This window comes from Fundulus heteroclitus, chromosome 18 (genome assembly GCF_011125445.2).
Source record: "Fundulus heteroclitus isolate FHET01 chromosome 18, MU-UCD_Fhet_4.1, whole genome shotgun sequence".
In the NCBI taxonomy this organism is placed as follows: Eukaryota; Metazoa; Chordata; class Actinopteri; order Cyprinodontiformes; family Fundulidae; genus Fundulus; species Fundulus heteroclitus.
In genome coordinates this window covers 33,038,773-33,057,013 of record NC_046378.1, presented here as the reverse complement: position 1 = coordinate 33,057,013, position 18,241 = coordinate 33,038,773, and the positions used below count along the sequence as shown (strand labels likewise).

The window sequence follows — 18,241 nt, the reverse complement described above, 5'->3', positions numbered from 1 at the left end:
AGAACGCCAGACCAGGTGTACCTACTATGAAGAGAAAAGAGAGAGAACAGAAAGTTAAAGCAGAAATGACAACACATAATGCATAATTGAAGAACAGTAGAACTCAATAGAGTGAGAAAATTAGATCCTGATATACTCCAGTAGCCTAAGCCTATAGCAGTAAAACTATAAAGGTAGCTGAGAGTAACATGAGCCACTAGTTATAATAGGTCTTAAAATAGTATTAAAAAATCAATATAATTTTTCAGTGGTCTTATCTAATTGTCAGATATTTTTCTGTTTAGTGATGAGAAACATGCCATTTTCATTTCTAAACAAACAGGGAACGTACTAAAATGTGACTTATGTGTACCTTTACACGCATACATATACATATAAAGAGGAAAGTTTCTAAACTCATAACTTAAAGATTTCCATTTTCGCCTTTCTAAAGCTCGAACTATTTGGGTAAAAGCAGGAAAGGGTGATTAAAAACAGCTGTCGGAGGAGAACTGAATGATTCATGAAGGTATTATCACATCTGTAGTTGTATCCTCACACATTGGAAGGAGATCAACTCTAATGAAATATATATATATTTATTTTTTTTATCTGAATGTTAGGCCTTGATAAACTTCAAAGGCCCAGCGTTGGATTTTGTGTTGGGGTTTGTGTTTTTAGTCTTACTGATGACACAGTTTCAGAAGAGGCAGCAATTAAGAGCCAACATATTTAGCTCACCATGACACTGAGTAAATGTGCAAACAGATAAAACGTCTTCTGTGCAGTGTGTTTTCCTGAAATTAGAAAACTAGGTATGCATCCTTAGGCTTAATTGGGAGCAATGCATAAAAATAAAATAGAATACAAATAGAATAAAATAAATGGTAAAATTTGACCTCTAGTTTATATGTACTGCTAACCTTAGTTTAGTACCTACCTGTTTAGTGACATGAGTAACAGAATTTCATTATTTAACACATGTGATAAGTATTTTGGGACAAGGGATTTTGTGGTCAATAATCATTCTGGTTAAATAACAAACGGGACCAGATGAAATGCATTTATTTTCTATCCTTAACTCTATAATATTCCCCCCCTAAATCCATTTAGCATGTTTGATTTGTATTTAGATTTTTATCCAAAAGATTTAATCACAATTTGAATGCCTAAATCTCAACAGATTAATATAGTTCAAAAACGACATCAGGGTTCTTGGGAGGCTTTCTGTCATTTACAATTCATTTAAAATGTGCAATAAACTATACTGATATACTGACAAAAAGAACTCAACCAGTGAAGAATTTGTATTCGCATGTTTAGAAACTTCTGAAAATTGGTTTAAACACTTTGAAATTTGAATCTAAATAAAGGAAACAATGTTAAATAGGAAATAACAGGTAAGAACCTCAACAATGCACGTTTTCATGTTGTGGCCACAAAATATTTACCGTAGTCATTTTGTTTTGTCTTTTATTTATTTATTTATTTTATTTTTTACAAAATGGCTTGTGAAAAAATGCAGCTGCAGGCTGGCTAAGGCTAACACCATGTTTCATTGAGAACAATTTAACCAGATTCTTTTTTTAAATAGATATTTAATCAGAATGCTCTTTTGTCCTCTTCAAGAAGGAGCAGATTTCCACTAACAGCTTGCAGCTCATCAGCTCTAATATATTTATTATGGCACTCTGCTCAGCACAAGGTCAACATTTCCTGTGCTCTAATTCATAATAATCCTTTACAACGGTGCCTAAAGTTCTCCATTATTCATAGCGCTCTGTGGAGATAAAAAAGTAAAATATAGTTACAGACCTATCTGCATGCGCGCGTCATGTCTTAATGTCGCAGTCTTTGCGGCGTCCGTCGTGACAGCAGCAGGAGAATATTCGACCTGCTCTTGTCCGCTGGGGTTCATTAGCATTTGTAACAGATGTGATCAGCGACCTTGTCCGCTGACATGAAGGTAAGGGTGCTGCCGGGGTTGATGTAGATTTGCGGCGAGGGACATTTGCCGACATCAGCGACGTCCCGCTGCAGTTCACGCTTCAGTGGCTCGCCATCAGCGCCTTCGTTACAAAGCGGTGGCAATGGATGGAGAAGCGCTAAGACTGAAAGCAGAATAGGCAGGTGGGCAACAAAAGGCCGGAGCGGAGATAAAGCCACCAGTGAGCACATGTGGGGAATGAATTAAGACTCCTCATGGCCTTGTGAGGGGCATTTCCTGGAAGTAGTCAGACGCTTGACACGAGTGTCCTCCTGAGTGCCGAGCAGTTTTTGTCCTTTTCTCTGCGCAGCGCTCCCATCGGGACCTGCTGTCTTGCCCGTGTGACATTTTCACGCTCAGAACCGCAGTGACTCCACAGCCGTATTGGCTCGTCTGCACGCGCTGGGCTTTGACCTTGTCTCTCGTAATTTTGTCTCAGAGGGGCTGCCCGGCGGAAGTGTGCCGGCGAGCCGTCGTCCTTCAAGCTACAGAGGAGTCGGCTCGCTGCAGTCTCCTCGGTTCAGATCTTTCTGCAGGTCACGCAGGTCCTCTGCAGTCCCCAGCCATTGTTTTCTTTTTTTTTCGTTCCTTTCTTGTTGACGCTTATTACAGCTGGGTCATATCTGTGGCATACACGCCTCTGCTGATGTTCCCGATTTGCCTTTCCTTTGCTTCTTGCTGCCTTATCTGCTTCTGTGGCACTTTGTCATTTGTCAACGGTAATGAAACGGAAAGAAACGGCAGATAAGTTCCAGTTTGCGGGGGTAAACGTAGAGGATGCGAGCCGCTGAGCTGCAGCTGACCTGTGTTTGTCAGCTGGCTCTCAGTCACCGGCTCCTTTGTCTCCGCCTGGCACCGCTTAAAGATGTTGTCATCAAAGGCACTAAATGGATGTTGTGTGTAGCGCTATAATGAAATGTAATGCTGCCCACCTGTCCCCCTCTGTGTAGTCTTTGCATTAGCGTTGCGTGTAATCACGCAGCGCCAGCACAGACGTCTCACAAGCAGATGTTTCTGTTGACAGGGTGACCTCCCGAGCCGCCAGAGCCAGAGGTGACGCTATGGTCTCTAATGCTAATCTTCCGAATTAACACATTTGTGCATCTGTCGGGGGGGGGGCAACTGGCTGCGTATCAAAAATGAATACAATATATTCAGTGCCATGCAAAAGTAATAGTAGCCCTTGAACCTTTCCACCATTTTGCCACGTTACAGCCACAAACCTCAATGTATTTAAAGGGGTCTTATGTGATAGACTAGCACGAAGCACACAATCATGAAGGGGAAGGAAAACGATAATTATTGCTAGTAAAAACCTGAAAAGTATGATGAGCATTTGTATTATTTCCCCTTTTGTCAATACTTTGCTGAACCACCTTTTGCTGTAATTACAAGTCTTTTAGCTTATGTCCCTACCAGCATTTTGCATCTAGAGACTGACATTTTTGCTCATTATTTGCAACATAGCTCATGTTTACTCAGGTTGGATGAAGAGCACAGTGAACAGCTATTTTCATGTCTTATAACAGATTCCCGAATGGGCATCTGGGCATTGACTAGGCCATTCTACCACATTTATATCCTGAGAGGTACTACCACTGGAGGTGGATGAGCCGCCGTTAGTGTTACTCAGAAGAAATGTTAGTACTCATTATTTGCAAAGGGAATCTCACCATATAAACTGTGATATGATGTGCAATGTATAGAATATTAATCATCATCACAATATCAACGTGTGCAACATAACAATCCCAAAGGATGCAACATTTGATAGGATGTTGTGTTTTAAGCGCCATACCAGCAAACCCTGCACACAGTAACATATTTGGTGAGTTGCAAATACTTTTATATATGTTTTTGTGGATATTGGAGCTCGCAAAGATCGGTAAGTTTAAAAAAATTAGGTAAAGAGTTGGTCAATCATAATCATTGTCATCACAATATTTAGCATTAATATCAATGTTAGGTGTTGTGCTGATGTTTTGCAGCTTAAGCAACTGTTAATAATAACATATTCTTACTCTTAAGTTTTTAAAACATGCTACTGACCATTCCATCGTTTGCAGCTTCTAATGGGGTTTCTGCCAGTATTGTCCCGTATTTACCTCCACCCATCTTTGTATCCACTTTGCATGTACCTGCTGAAGAAAAGCAATCCCACAGCATAATGCAGCCAACCTCTTGTTTCTCAGTAGGTGTGTTTTTTTTAGCGTGTTAGCTTTCCAGTACCCAGCGTTTTTTTTTTAGAGACCCACAGCTAGATCTGGGTCTCAACTGACTAGCGCACCTTCTTCCACATGTCTGCTGTGTTCTTTACATATACACATGGTATCCCATTGAAAGGCCTTGAGGTTTGTGGTTGTAACGTGACAAAATGTGAAAACATTTTAAAGCTTGAACACCTTTTCAAGGCACTGCGGTTGGAAAGCTCAGTAATTCCTTACAGCATGTGACGAACAATCACACATTGAGCCTTGTGTGTTATTGGGACCATCGGTGCTGAAGAAAACAAATGTGCTCCGTATGACTTCTGTGCTGTTCATTAATAAATAAAGAGGGCTGAAATCCCAGAGAGAACAATGACTGATATCAGAGAGTGCATGCAACCTGCGTAACATGACACTTGAGCATTATTAAAGCCCAGCTTGGCGCTAATGAGGCTACGGCAGTCAGCATTCCTTTGTGTTTCCTGATGTAACTGCACGTGCTCTTTGATCACTGGCGCATAACTAACTAACCAACAGCTCTGTGAATTCCAGATTTTTCATGCGGTTCTTTGAAATTCCTCGCATAGATCCCCGTGAACATTCGACACGGGTCACATCTCATGAGCTCGTCGGACTCTCCCGCAGCACAAAGATCTATTGTTCGCCATTCGCTCGGTTGTCTCTGGCGACTCATAATTGTGGCTCTGTGATCAAGCTGCACTATCCGCCTAGTTGTGTGAGATAATTAAGTTGGCACCGGCAATTTGAGGCTCTCAGTTCGGGCCGCGCTATAGTTCATGAACAATTTCTGTGCTTGAACAGACGAAATCAGTTGGGCTAAATTGGGAGATCTGAGCTTGGCTTGTAACTAATAAGACTCGTTCCATCCAGTCACAATAGGCTTCTCTGATGTTTGAGAGTATTAAAAATAAACTTGTTGACCTTCTTGTCTTCTGAAGCACTGGATAAAATGTGTAGTTTAGATTGGGACATTTATGATCCAACTATGCTGCACCTCCTGTGGTATTCAGTGACGTCACCCTGGAGGTGAATGTATCATGTCCTGACAGAGGTGTTTCTAAATTACCTGTCTATTTACTCTCTTATGTTCTTGCTTGTTCTAAAAGGAAGCGTTATCTGTGTGGTTCATCCTGTGCTCAGTGTGCAGCTTCTCGTCATTGTGATTCATCACATTTAGGAAGTGGTTAGGTTTGGTCATTCTTTATGTATGAAATTTGAGGATTTTCTCAAAGCACCTCATAAATGTGATGTTTAAACATGTTCCTTAACCTACAAAACAATTCAGTAATGTGGGGAGGTTCAAAGCAAAAGCTTTTTTTTAGGCTCAAATTAGATCATGCCGCAATTGATATAGGACCTTAATTTAATGGTAATTTTAGGCTTTGACTCGTTTTTCTTTTTTTAAATGACATGTAAACAGGTCAAATTACAATGTAATTTATCTTCATTTAGATCAAATCTGCATACAGTCCCTTGCAAATGTATTCACATCCCTTGAATTTATTTCACATTTTGTTGTCTTAGAAACACACATTCAAATGTATTTCATGGGATTTCGTGTGATACACTGATACAAAATTATGCATGATTGTAAAGTGAAAGAAAATGATCTGTGGTTACCAAATTGTTTTCCAAATCTAAATCTGAAAAGAGTGGCATTCATTTGAATTCAGTATTTTGTAGATTTGCTTTTTGCTGTTATTACAGCTCTGAGTCTTTTGGTGCACATCTCTCCCAGCTTTGTGCCACTAAACTGACCCCCGCCCCCCCACCCCCATCTTCTTTGCAAAATTGACCAAACACAGTGAGACAGGGTGGAAAATCTCGCATTTTAGGTAGGGCTGGACAATATGGCTTAAAAACAAAGCCAAATCAGATTAATCTATTTTCTTCCCCTTTATTTCATATAACCAAATTGCTGAAATTATTTTTAAAAACATACTTTTATGTCAATAATCTCATCAGGGAGTTGGCCTGAATTCAAAGTGCAATTTATTGCAAGCTTTAAAACAAGATAGTAGGCCCCACCATAGTAAATAATGAAAATATAACACACAATATTCTGCTTCTAGCTGTATTACACATCTAGGGACAGGCTTCACTTGTGTAACTTCACACCAACTTAAAAAATAAGTACATGAATAAATTAAAGTCCCTCTTTGGAGTATTTTGACATGATATTTTTCTAAATATATATTCAATATTATATGCCATTACGAAAACAATTTACCTGTTCGGGACTGATATAGTTCAAAGTTTGATGGAAGCCCAGGGAGTGCATGGGCAAAAAAAAAAAGAAACATCTCCATTCAGAGATGCACCGACACCTATGTATATATAAACTACTAATTATAAGTTATGAGAACACTCTCATTTTTTATGTGAGTTTATTAGACTTTGCCAGTGTATGTATTTATGAAAGCAGTACTTGATTTTTGGAAATTAAAAGCCAGATTAGTTACACACGTTCCTTTTAAGTCTTGTTCCAGATTTTAGGCCTGGGCTGTAACAGTGCCGCTCTATCAATTATTGTGCTTTAAACTAAACCAGTCAGTCGTGTTTCACCGTGGGGGCTCTGTGGGTTCAGGAGGTTCTACGGTGTGAGCTTTTTGGCCACATTTGGACTATTTACTAATTGGTTGATTTGTAAAGTTAGTTTGTTTCACTAGATTTTAGTCAGGGGTATCAGTAAAGTGGACTGAATGTAAAGAAATGCCATGCTATTAAAAAATGTCTTTGCTCGATCCATAGTCCCACTATTTAAAGGTGTCAGTTTAATATTCCCCATGCATAGCGTAAAGCGAGCATGGTCACATACTCTAATTTATGCAGAGTTCCTATAATTAATGACTTAATTACCATAACTACTTTTTTGTGCTTTTAATTGTCTGTTGTGACCAATCCTTTTTAATTGATTTATTCTTCTTTTTGTTTTTGCTCTTACTTGAGTGTCTGCTTTTTTCCCATTATGTATTTTTTTTGTGACTTTACTCTTAACTCTAAATATGTAATTGTGTTACATTATTTAAATAACAACCTCCTGCAATTATAGACATTTAAATGGGCTGAACAACTTTCCGAAATCACACGGCGTGAAAGCACAGACGTCCAAAGGCTATTTTAATTATCTGCAGGGCTGGTTTGTCACTGTGAAATGGGGGGGTGTTAATATTCCTTCTTACACTTTTGATGCTGTTGCTTTGTTGATGACAACTGCGAGAGCATGCCGGCCAAGTTTAACTGTGCTCCTGTTGCCTCTGTGTGTTTGGCAGCTAAAATACCAACACGGGAAGTCACAAAGGGCATAGAAGCCCTGGGGTCCTCTGTGTGTCAGGCTCGGGGAGATCTGCAGAGGGAATACCGAATCATAGAGTTCTGCAGCCGCTTTACAGCCCTTCGCTTTCAGCCGGCCGAGCACGGGTTACAGCCATGTGAGAAACAAAGGTTAGATAATCACCAGGTTATCCAGCTCCACCAAAATACTCCGGTGATTTACGGCTCCCGGTTGGCTTTCCCTCAGAATGGATGGAAAAATAAATGGGACGGTTTGGATGGGAAGATGGGAACAGAGGGAGGTCCTGCTGTTGTTCTGCTGTCCTGTGACGAGTTCCCCCGTTTGACTGGGACCGTTGCCATGGTCTCTATTGTGATGAGGCACTTCCTGACATGATAGTGCTCGCCGTTGTTTGTCGGCTGGGATTCAACTCTTTTCGCTTGCTTTTGACTGCCGCCCCCCCTCCCCCTACCCCACTCCCCCACCCGCTCGCTTATCTTCCCGCTCCTCTGCGTGATATTTTCCACCCTGTGTCCCACCCAACTGAGAGGATGAAGGCAACAGGCTGAGCATAGGATGTGCAGAGTCCGGCTGCCATCTGCTGGAGAACCTTAAGCATTACTGCATGAAAGCCTGGGATGTTCGTCCAGCTTCCCTCGTTTTTGGCTTTTTTTTTTTTATTATTCACAATAATCGAGGATGACAAAACGCAGAGATGAAGTTCACTAATTAAGGTCTAATTTGCATATAGTTAAGCAAACCTTAAAGAAATATAAACCCACAAGTAAATCCTCAGTTTACTGGGATCCAAAAGAAAACAGTTCATAGTATGTTAAAACAATATAATGTAACAAAACTAAATTAAGGAATTTTTTTTTTTTGTCTTATCAGCCAACGACTTGAGGTGAGAGCTCAGGTGGCTCAGGCTTTCCTCGCCAAGTTCCAGCTGTCCAGCGAAGAAATGGCCACACTGCGACGGGCTCGAGATGCACCGGTTACAGAGGTAATCTTTATAGTAAAGCCTAATGAAAGGGTGTGAAAAACAAAAAAAAAGCTGACTTTACTGTATTTTATTTTATTTAATGCGGTAGACCAACACAAAGTAGCCGATCATTTGTTCAAATGGTCAAAAAGTTTGAGGAATAAAAATCTGAAAGTGTGGTGTGCATTTACATGGCATGTAGAGTCAGTACCATAATTATATTTCATATATTGGGGAAAAAAAGTAACTGTGATAAGAAAATAACATCTTAGCATATGCCATTTTTAATGGTCTGTCGAGACTAGGCGCAGACCCAGTGTCACATTACAGAGGGGGCGGGGACTTGTACTGTGGACCCTTATAGCTTTTTGGCTATTTCACCTGTTAACGATTCACATTACGGATCTGGGGTCTTATTTATAAAGCTTGTGTGCACACAAAATGATTCCCTGAAACGTGCGTACGTCACTTTCCACGCCGAAGTTGGGATCTATAAAAAGAATGTAAGAATTTGGAGACGGGGGGGAAACTGACGACGCAGATGGTGAAGTGGCGAATCGCAGCCAAACTGCATCATGATTCCTTTCAAACTTAAGTTTCACTCCATATCAGACTTCAATCATAGATCGACTTCATCCTAAGCATTCAAACCCCCAGTGTTATGCATGCTGCCGCTGGCAACGCATAACTATACAAATGGACCTTTCCAATAAATAAATGTCCGCGCAACATGTTATTTGGGTTTTCAGCGATCACATCTCCTGATGATCACCAGATTAACAGGTATTTGTAACAAGGTGTGAGGCAGTTCGGCTACTTTAAGTACGGTGAACGGTCAAATACAGTTGTGCGTTAAGCTACTCTGTGTTGGATGCATTGGCACGGTTGGAAGACATTGCAGATGGGATAATTAGCAGGAAACGCGGTGTCAGGGATCAAATATTTCTTGGCCAATGATGGCTAAGGTGCTGATTTAGACTCCGAGCATTGCGTTCTGCTCTAACCTGCAGGGGAGACTGGCTACACCTCCCTGCCAGGTGCTAAAACGGCGCTCTACAACCCCCAGAGCACAGTTGCAGCTACGCTCACACCAAGGCAGCTCTCAGCGACCGTTTTCTTTCTGTGGTGGTGGGTGGGTGGAGGATCATAGATTAAACCGGTTTGTCGTACAGTGTGTGGTGTCCGGTCAACAGCAAGCTCAACACACCACGCATGAACAGATTTCACTCAGGATTATTTAGATGTCAGACGGGAAATCTTGCAAAACCTTTCAAGATCAAACATGAGTTCAGAGTAAATAAATATGGAGGATGAGGAAGAACAATCACAGTAGTAAACACCGGGCCTAGACGATCCAATATCCACGATTTGAGGTCGGAGCGGTCCCGATGAGGACCAGAACACTCTTAACGCAGCTTATGATAGTCGAGGCCTGTCGGAAGGGGAAGTTTGGGGCAAGATTTGGGCCAATTATCCTGCCGTGTGAACCAGCCTTAAGAAACCGGCTTTACTTTTTAGTTTTATTCGCCATCGATCTGGATGTGATATCCGTGGGCCCAGGGATGCCGCACCCTCTGCGCCCCCGCCAGCTCCGCTACAGGTTGTGACCAACCCTTTGTTTTTGGTATTATGTGTGTTGGGAAAATATACATGTTGTATCTTGACATCTTGTAGTAATGATGACAAACTAATTGATATGGCTTTGCATCTTTTGTCACTTCATGATTACGATTCAGAGGGCTACAGTGCCATTACACTGCAAAAAGGGAACTCAAAGTAAGTCAAATTTTCTTGAAATTAGTATATTTTTCCTTCATTTGAGCAGCTAAATAAGACTATTTGCCAATGGAATGAGTATTTTTACACCTAAAATAAGATAAATAGATATCCTGCACTTGAAATAAGATGATGTAGATGAATTGTTCTTATTTTAAGTGCAAAAATCTTATTCCATTGGCAAATAGTTTTATTTAGCTGCTCAAATCTAGGATAAATACACAAATTCCAAGGAAATTTTACTTACTTTGAGTTCCCTTTTTGCAGTGTATAGATCAATTGCTGACATCACATGACACCCCCACCTTACCCACCCATACAAAAACAACCACACTCTGAGATTAAACATTGCATACAATATTTTTTTTCTTTTTTTTTTTTTTACTGCTGAATACGTAAAAAAAAAAAAAAAACACCATCTCTGAGGGTAAAGGTTTTGGATCTCTGTGAATAGCTGATGGTATTCACTAATGATCTCTCACTTCAATTGTAACTAAATCCTCATTGGAGATCTGCCGCTTATCTGCTGCATTCTTATACAGCTCATTTATATTTAGACCCGTGTGACTCCCATTAACTGATCTCATTTGGAGCACACAAAACGCCGGCCACCACACGTCACAAACTGGTGCCTATCCCCAGCAGTCATTAGCAGAGCTGGGCTACACCCTGGACAGGTTGCCAGTCCATCAGATACTATGGTTGCACTACTGAGTATAGTAATTGTTGCTGTTAAATAGTCAGTTTGAGAAAGATTTTGTTAGAGTGATATAAATGTTGCAAAAAAAAAAAAAACAAGAAACAGGAACGGTAGTGATTAAAATCCTCAGTATCACTCACCTGTAATTATTGTTATTTCAGCATAACTTTAAAGCGCTGTATACTTATTATACGGGCATTCAGTTCTTGTTATTTTTGGCTAATTTACGTGATAACGAATGTGTTTGTTGCTCAATTTCTCAGGATTTCTTCAAAGTTCTCAGCCGGGTTAAGCACATCCACGAGGATGTGAAAATCCTCCTGCGAACCAACCAGCAAACTGCAGGGTAAGGTCCACATCTGACTGCATAAAGTCTCTCAATGCTTCATAATCAATGAAAGCATAGACCGGTGTAAATTTGAGGGTCAAGCGCTCTTAATTCTCATTAGGACCAGCAGTGAGTAGACAATAATTAAACTCAGTGATCACCAAAGTTAGGGATACAAATCAGCAAAAGTGTAGCTCTTTTTTTCCAGAAATCAAAGTAAAGAGCAACAACAATGGGGATGAATTAGATTTACGTCAGTAAGTGTCACTAGAGATAATGCAGTACTTACAAATAGATCCAAACATAAGGCGGGTAAATAATAAAAACATTGATAGTTGGTGCCATTTGTCTGCACTGTGACTATCTCGTTATGATTGCACACTGAAACAAAAGTTGGGGTCATATGTGGCTCCCGCAGTTATTTTGTACGTCGCAAGCTGCAGATTTTGGGAACTACTTGTATAAACAATCTAATTAAGGAAAATTTAAGTGAGAAATTTAAACAAATCAACAGTATAGCTAATATTGTATTAACAGAATCTAACAAGTCAAAAGCACGACAGCATAGAGCCGGAGTCAGAGAAGTGGTTCAGTGAGGCGTGCAGTTCTGTCAGCCCTCTGAGTGTACCTTTGTCCTGGCCTTGATCCTTAGTTTCCAAAGATTAGTATTCATATCACTATCAGTCTGACACTATGCTACAAGTCATGTGTATGCAATGTCTGGTCTTGGCATGTGTGCCCGTTCTAGGTTAGAGATCATGGAGCAGATGGCAGTGTTACAGGAGACGGCATATGAGCAGCTTTACCGCTGGGCTCAGAGTGAGTACCGCACACCATTACAATCAGCAACATGTTAACGCCTCGCTGTGGGCCAAGGCAAGGGCGTGTTAATAACAGAGTGAAGAGTAGATCTCTATGTTAAGTCATCAATGTTATCTTTTTTAAACATTTGTATTAAATGGAAAAACAACTATGCTTCTTCAAGTGGGAGGCACGCTTTCCTATAGTGCTTTGCAAAACTATTCATCCTCCTTTTTTTGCAATTTATGTTACAGATTCAAATGAAAATGCTTTTTTTATCGTTTTTATTGGGAACTCATGATTAACTAACAAAAGGTAGTGCATATACCTTCCCATCGACTCTGACCAGCTTTCCCGTCCTTGCTGATGGAAAGCATCCCCGCTGCATGATGCTGCTAACATGACTCTCGCCAGGTGTATTTCGTCCTGCAATGCTCCTCACATCCATCTGGGATCGCTCCATTGGAGAAGTATTTCAGAAGGAGGGGCTTTATCAAACATCCTTGCATATGATTAAATAAGCCACTTGTCCGTCACCTTTACTGACGTGCTACTTCAACCACTCACATTGACACCGAAAACATCGTTTTCACTAACAAAAGCCTTCAAAGCCGTCCTCTGGTGTTCTTTTAAATAATTAACATTCGGTAGATTGGACAACACTGATGAAATAGCGGCATCAGTGTTACCGGGTGAGCAGTTTTCTCTAATGAAAATCGGGGACGTCTCTGATTTTGCTAAGCAGGCGGGCGCAGAGTCTCTGTTGGAGGTTGGTTTGGTTTGCTCGGTCTGCAACACCGACGGGGCGGGGAAGGCCCGTTCGGCTCAGCTCTTCTACTACTTCAGGACGGTGGCAGGAGGGGGGTTCACAGCATCGACCTGTTTGAAAAGAGAGAAAGGAGTCGAGAAAATGTTAATCAATTTATGTTGTCAATGCAAAATTCAGCTATTATAACATAATTTAATAACTTCCTAATATGCATCTGTGCTAGAAATAGAGTGTTTAGATCACCAAAAACTGTCGTTTGGTCTTGCAGAAGTAACATACAAAGATATTCACTGCTAAAACGGAAAAATAAGTCAAATTTTCTTGAAATGATTGTATTTGTCCTTGATTTGAGCAGGTAAATAAGATTATCTGCCAATGGAATGAATATTTCGACCCCTAAAATAAGATGTTTAGATATTCTGCCCTCTAAATAAGACTATGAAGATGAGTTGTTCCTATTTTAAGTGCAAAAATCTCATTCAATTGGCAAATCATCTTATTTACCTGCTTAAATCAAGGACAAATACACCCATTTCCAGAAAATCTGACTTATTTTTAGTTCTGTTTATGCATTTTTTATTTTTTTTTTAAAAAGCACCTGTGCCCCGAGAGCCAATTGTCCTTAGCCAGTCGAAATTGTTTAACTTCAGCTGTTCTGATTACTCAAATGAATAAGTCTGCATTTTCTAGGGTAAACCTTTACGTTCCGTACTCTTCAGGACTGCAGGTAATGTTTTATCTGCATAAAACATCACCTGCAGTTCTGAAGAGTACCTGATGTGCTTTGGGAAGGGTCCTTGTTATTTGTACAAAGACAAGAGATAATATATACATTTGTATTTCCACCATACTGTGTAGTACAGAATTAGTCTGTTTACCAGTTTTTACCACTCATAAGGTACCTGTGACCAATAAAAGATGTTTAGCAACTTGTAAGTTTTATATAGCCTCAGTTACTTTCAATAAAAAGGTATTTCAGTAAAGGAATATTGTCTGATTTCGCTTGCATTTTGCGCAGATGAATGCAGAGGACTGACTCAGGAAACGTGTGATATCAGCCCCGTGTTGACTCAAGCCATGGAGGCTTTACAGGATCGACCTGTTCTCTACAAGTAAGTAGAGACACACTCACACACACAAGCATCTTTGTGAAAATAGACGCTATAATCTGTTTAGCGACCTATGTGTTTGACTTACAATCTGTGATTTCTAGGTTGTATTTTTCACAGTGATGCTCTTCTTGGGTCAGTCCTAAGTAAATTGTAAAACCTCGGGGCATTGTTGTTGCTTTGTTCCTGGAGAGAGAAACCAGGCTCAGTTATAAAACACCCAAGTAAACAGCCAGAAGCAACAGAAAATGTCATCATCAGGAGAGAGCAGGTACTCGAAAAGACAAAAAAAAAAGGCGTCCAAATGCTTTCCTCAGATCAGATAATCAGGAAAAAAATACAAAATGGATAAAATTGCACATATAGTGCTTGCAAAAGGGTTAATACCGCTTGAACTTTTTTCACATAGCAGCCACCACCTGCAGTGTGCATCATCTGAAATGGTGTGGCACACCCGCAAACCTACCAAGAACATGGCCGTCCATCTGAACTGACTGGCTGCATGGGCAAAGAGAGCGTTAGCAGCAGCCAAAAGGCCCACGGTAACTCCGAAGCGGATGCAGAGAATTCGTTGACAGGACACTGGCAGCTTTTATGTGAGGTGTGGCAGAAACAAAAAACTATGTAGGGGACGTAACAAGCATGTGGAAGGAGGTTCTCTGGTAAAGTGAGACCAAAAGAGAAGTTAGGTCTGGCAGAAAACTAGCACTGCACATCATCCCGGAAAACACAATCCTCATAGTGAAACATGGTGCTGGTGGCATTAACGTGTTTTTTTTTTCTGCAAACACAAGGAAGCTGGACAGATTTGGTTCAAAAATAGATACCAGAACAAAAAGCCAGATGCGGCTTGAAACTGGGGTTGATCTTACAGCAGGGCAATGACCTTAAACAAGCAGGCAGAGCTGTGATGGAATGCTTTCAATCAAAGCATAACGATGCTTCGTTGCAAAGAACAATGACTAAAGTCTCTGGATGTGTTAAAGCTTGCAGAGACATACCCCAAAGGACTTGAAGCTGTAAGTGCAGCAAAAGGTGGTTCTACAAAGTATTGACTCAAGGGGGCTAAATACAAATACATGTTTCTTTAAATATATATTTTTTGATATTTAAAAGCATGTATAATTTTCCTTTCAACTCACAATTAACGTTATGCTGTTATATCAACACATTGAAGTCTGAAAAAGACCCAGGGTTGGGAATACTTTTGCCGGGCACTGCAGATATAAGCCTATTTAACTTAGCATTGCTAGTGGATTTCAGATTTAAGTCTTACCCGAGTCGCTAATTTTACGTTAACTTGTCACACAGGAAATACAAATGAATAAACATTCATTTATCATCCCTACCTGGAAACAATTGAACAGCTGGACCTTTTTATTGTGATAGAACTTCCTGAAGTGTACCGGGAGTCTATTTTTTAAACCTAAAAGAAGGGGGTAAACAGCAAAGAAAAGTTTCAAACTTTAACATGTTTTCCTGTCTTTTCATGGCCAACTGTGTTGTGTTTTCTGACGTGCACCTGTCTCTGTGGCCGCAAAGTGTCCAAGGCCTCCCTCAGGCTGGGGATGTTGAGGCTGGATCCCAGTGCTCTTGGAGCCTTAATTTAGCATGCTATCTTCTGTTTAGTCTGTCACAAAGGTCCTTACCGCCAAGTCATCAACACTGCTCCAAACTCGCTCTTTGTGGAAAAATTGGCCTCAACTGTTGATCTTAGAAACTGACCACAGCTCACAGTCTTCACAACAACACTGCGGCTGCCGTCCCTTCGCGTGATGTCTGGCTGTTGAATAACCTCCCTTTGTTTGCTCAGGTACACCCTGGATGAGTTTGGGACCGCACGCAGATGTGCTGTGGTGCGAGGCTTCATTGACGCCTTGACCCGTGGAGGCCCGGGAGGTACTCCACGCCCCATAGAGATGCATTCACATGACCCTCTGAGGTACTGCTTCTGTCTTTACATATTACTCCTGGAAGACTCTTAAAGAAAAAAGATTTTCATAAATATTAATGGCTTTTGGGAAATTCTTGGAAAACAGCTGTTGGTAGATGTAAATATTGGGGAAAAAGAGGCAGTCCAGCTGAATAAATCTTAATTTTGCTAATTTGTGTATAAACACATATATGAACCTGAACCATCTTCCTTTCCTGCACCAACATAAACAGTTTTTATGCTTAAACTTAATCTAATTGTAAAGTATGGTCAAAAAGTTTCCCCTCTAAGGAAACCCAGCAGATTGCATCAAGTCTCTCCAAGCAGCATTCACTCCTCCTGAAAGAGCGTAGAGCCACAGTGGACAGTCGTCTGCATTGTTGATGGCTTTTGATGAGCAATCCCTCATACTGAGCAAGCATGAAGCGATAGTGGGAGAGGAAAACTCCCCTTTAACAAGGAGGAAAACCTCCAGCAGAACCAGGCTCAGTGTTAACGGCCATCTGCCTCGACTGACTGGTGGTTAGAGAAGACAAAGTAGAGACACAAAGCACAGAAGCACACAATTATCCAGGAATCCTTTCTATGTGATAAAGGAATGGCAGAAGAACTTCCCCCCTGGATGGTGTCACAGCTAACAGAACGCCAGACCAGGTGTACCTTCTATGAAGAAGAAAAAACAGAGAGAACAAAAAGTTAAAAGTTGAAATAACAAACAATGCAACAATAGGAGAATTCAGCAGATTGAGAAATATTAGGAAAAAAGTGGTGAACGGTAATAACGTTTAGAATCTGTCATAACATCTTTTTGTCTCTTATTTCTCTCCGTTTGGTAGCAACTTGGATGCTTAAAGTGACCACCAGCTTAAAAACAGAGAAATCCTAGTGGCTTCCATTATGGTTTGAATGCTATGAATTGAAAACTAACCTGCTCAGATTTGCAGAAACAAAAGAAATATCAAGGCTCACTTTAGCTCAAAAGAGAAACAAATAGCATCCTGCTCTTTGTTCCCATCTAACTCCATCCACAGACGTGATGCATCCTCCTGGCCTTCTGCACGAATAATTGCATTGGTTTTTTCATTGCCTTTTAAAACATCCGCTTCAAATTCACGCTTTTATTTTTGGCCTTAATTTACTTTTGTTGATGGTTTTCTCCCCCTCAGCTTTACTGGAGTTACAATGGCAACCTGTCCATCTTGGGGCATACTAAATAGTAATAGACAAATATCTTTAAGCATTGAAGAACATAGAATATAATCCCATTTACAATGATAGATGCACTGGAACACAACTTTTAGAGTTCATGGATGGCAGCAACAAAGGGGTGTTTTAAACTTATTACAGCTGATTACATATTTAAATGTGATAATTGTGTTTTGTGTCCTTAAATAATCTCAGACTGAATTTGAGCATCACATCTTGGGCTCTGTTGTGTTCATTCAGTGATTCAGGGCTTTAAGTCACTGAAAATGATGATTCATGGATGGGGATATATTTAGGCTAGCTCTGGGGCTGTAGAACACATTGGGAGCACATGAGGTGGTTGCTTCAAGTAATTATGTGACGGATAGGAGTTAAGTCTTTTACAATCTAACAGCTACTTTGAGCACCTGGGCGGTCAAATTCTTAAAATTGAAATTTAAAAAAAGATTTGTACTGGAGTAACATCAGACATCTCAGTCCAGAAGAGCACAGTCTTAGGTACAATTAAGATCCCACCCTGCTCAGGAGTATGAGGGGTGGGTGAGAGAGCAGTTTTTGTTTATATATTTATATTTTTTCTATATATTTCACTAAGATATGTGCTTTTATCACAACAAAATAAACATCCTAATTTATTTTGTACATACAGTTACAGGACAGCTTATTTGAAATATAGATAAATCAGATTTAGTTCCAATCTGGTTATAGGTCAGGTTACAAAGTGCCTGGTTGTGCCTGTTTCCCTTTGCACCACATCCTCTCCTCCCTTTGCCCAGGAGCTTTTCTCAGAATGCCATTTCTGTGTGGAGCACAAAAATCACTTCCACTTCATAGGAGACATCAGCATTTCTCAGAACATCAAGTTTTTTTTTTTCTTTTTTCTCACTTCCTATGTACTCACGCCCACAAATACACGTCATCTTGCCAACTTTAAAACGGCAGTAGGGAATGTGTGAATCTTAAAACTGTGTGTTTTTGAACATGTACCGATTGTACAATGACTTTCATTCTACAGATTTGTGGGTCTGAAATTGTGTCTCTTCTTCTCTGGGTTGTGAATGACCTCTTCTTATTGTAAAGATGCTTGCAACACATGCTGCTGTATCCAAAAAAAAAAATAAAAAAAAAAATAGAAATGGGAAATGACAGAGCTTCAACAGCTTTTTTTT

General features: G+C 40.4%; 1 protein-coding gene across 1 annotated transcript in view; it reads left to right on the top strand.

The window, feature by feature from the left end:
- cog6 (component of oligomeric golgi complex 6) overlaps nt 1-18,241 on the top strand; it is a 38,979-nt gene that overhangs the window by 6,383 nt on the left and 14,355 nt on the right. The window contains exons 5-9 of the mRNA XM_012875240.3: nt 8,360-8,471; nt 11,190-11,272; nt 12,003-12,073; nt 13,843-13,936; nt 15,747-15,875. Coding sequence (XP_012730694.2) covers nt 8,360-8,471; nt 11,190-11,272; nt 12,003-12,073; nt 13,843-13,936; nt 15,747-15,875 — 489 coding nt within the window. The remainder of the gene's footprint in view (nt 1-8,359; nt 8,472-11,189; nt 11,273-12,002; nt 12,074-13,842; nt 13,937-15,746; nt 15,876-18,241) is intronic.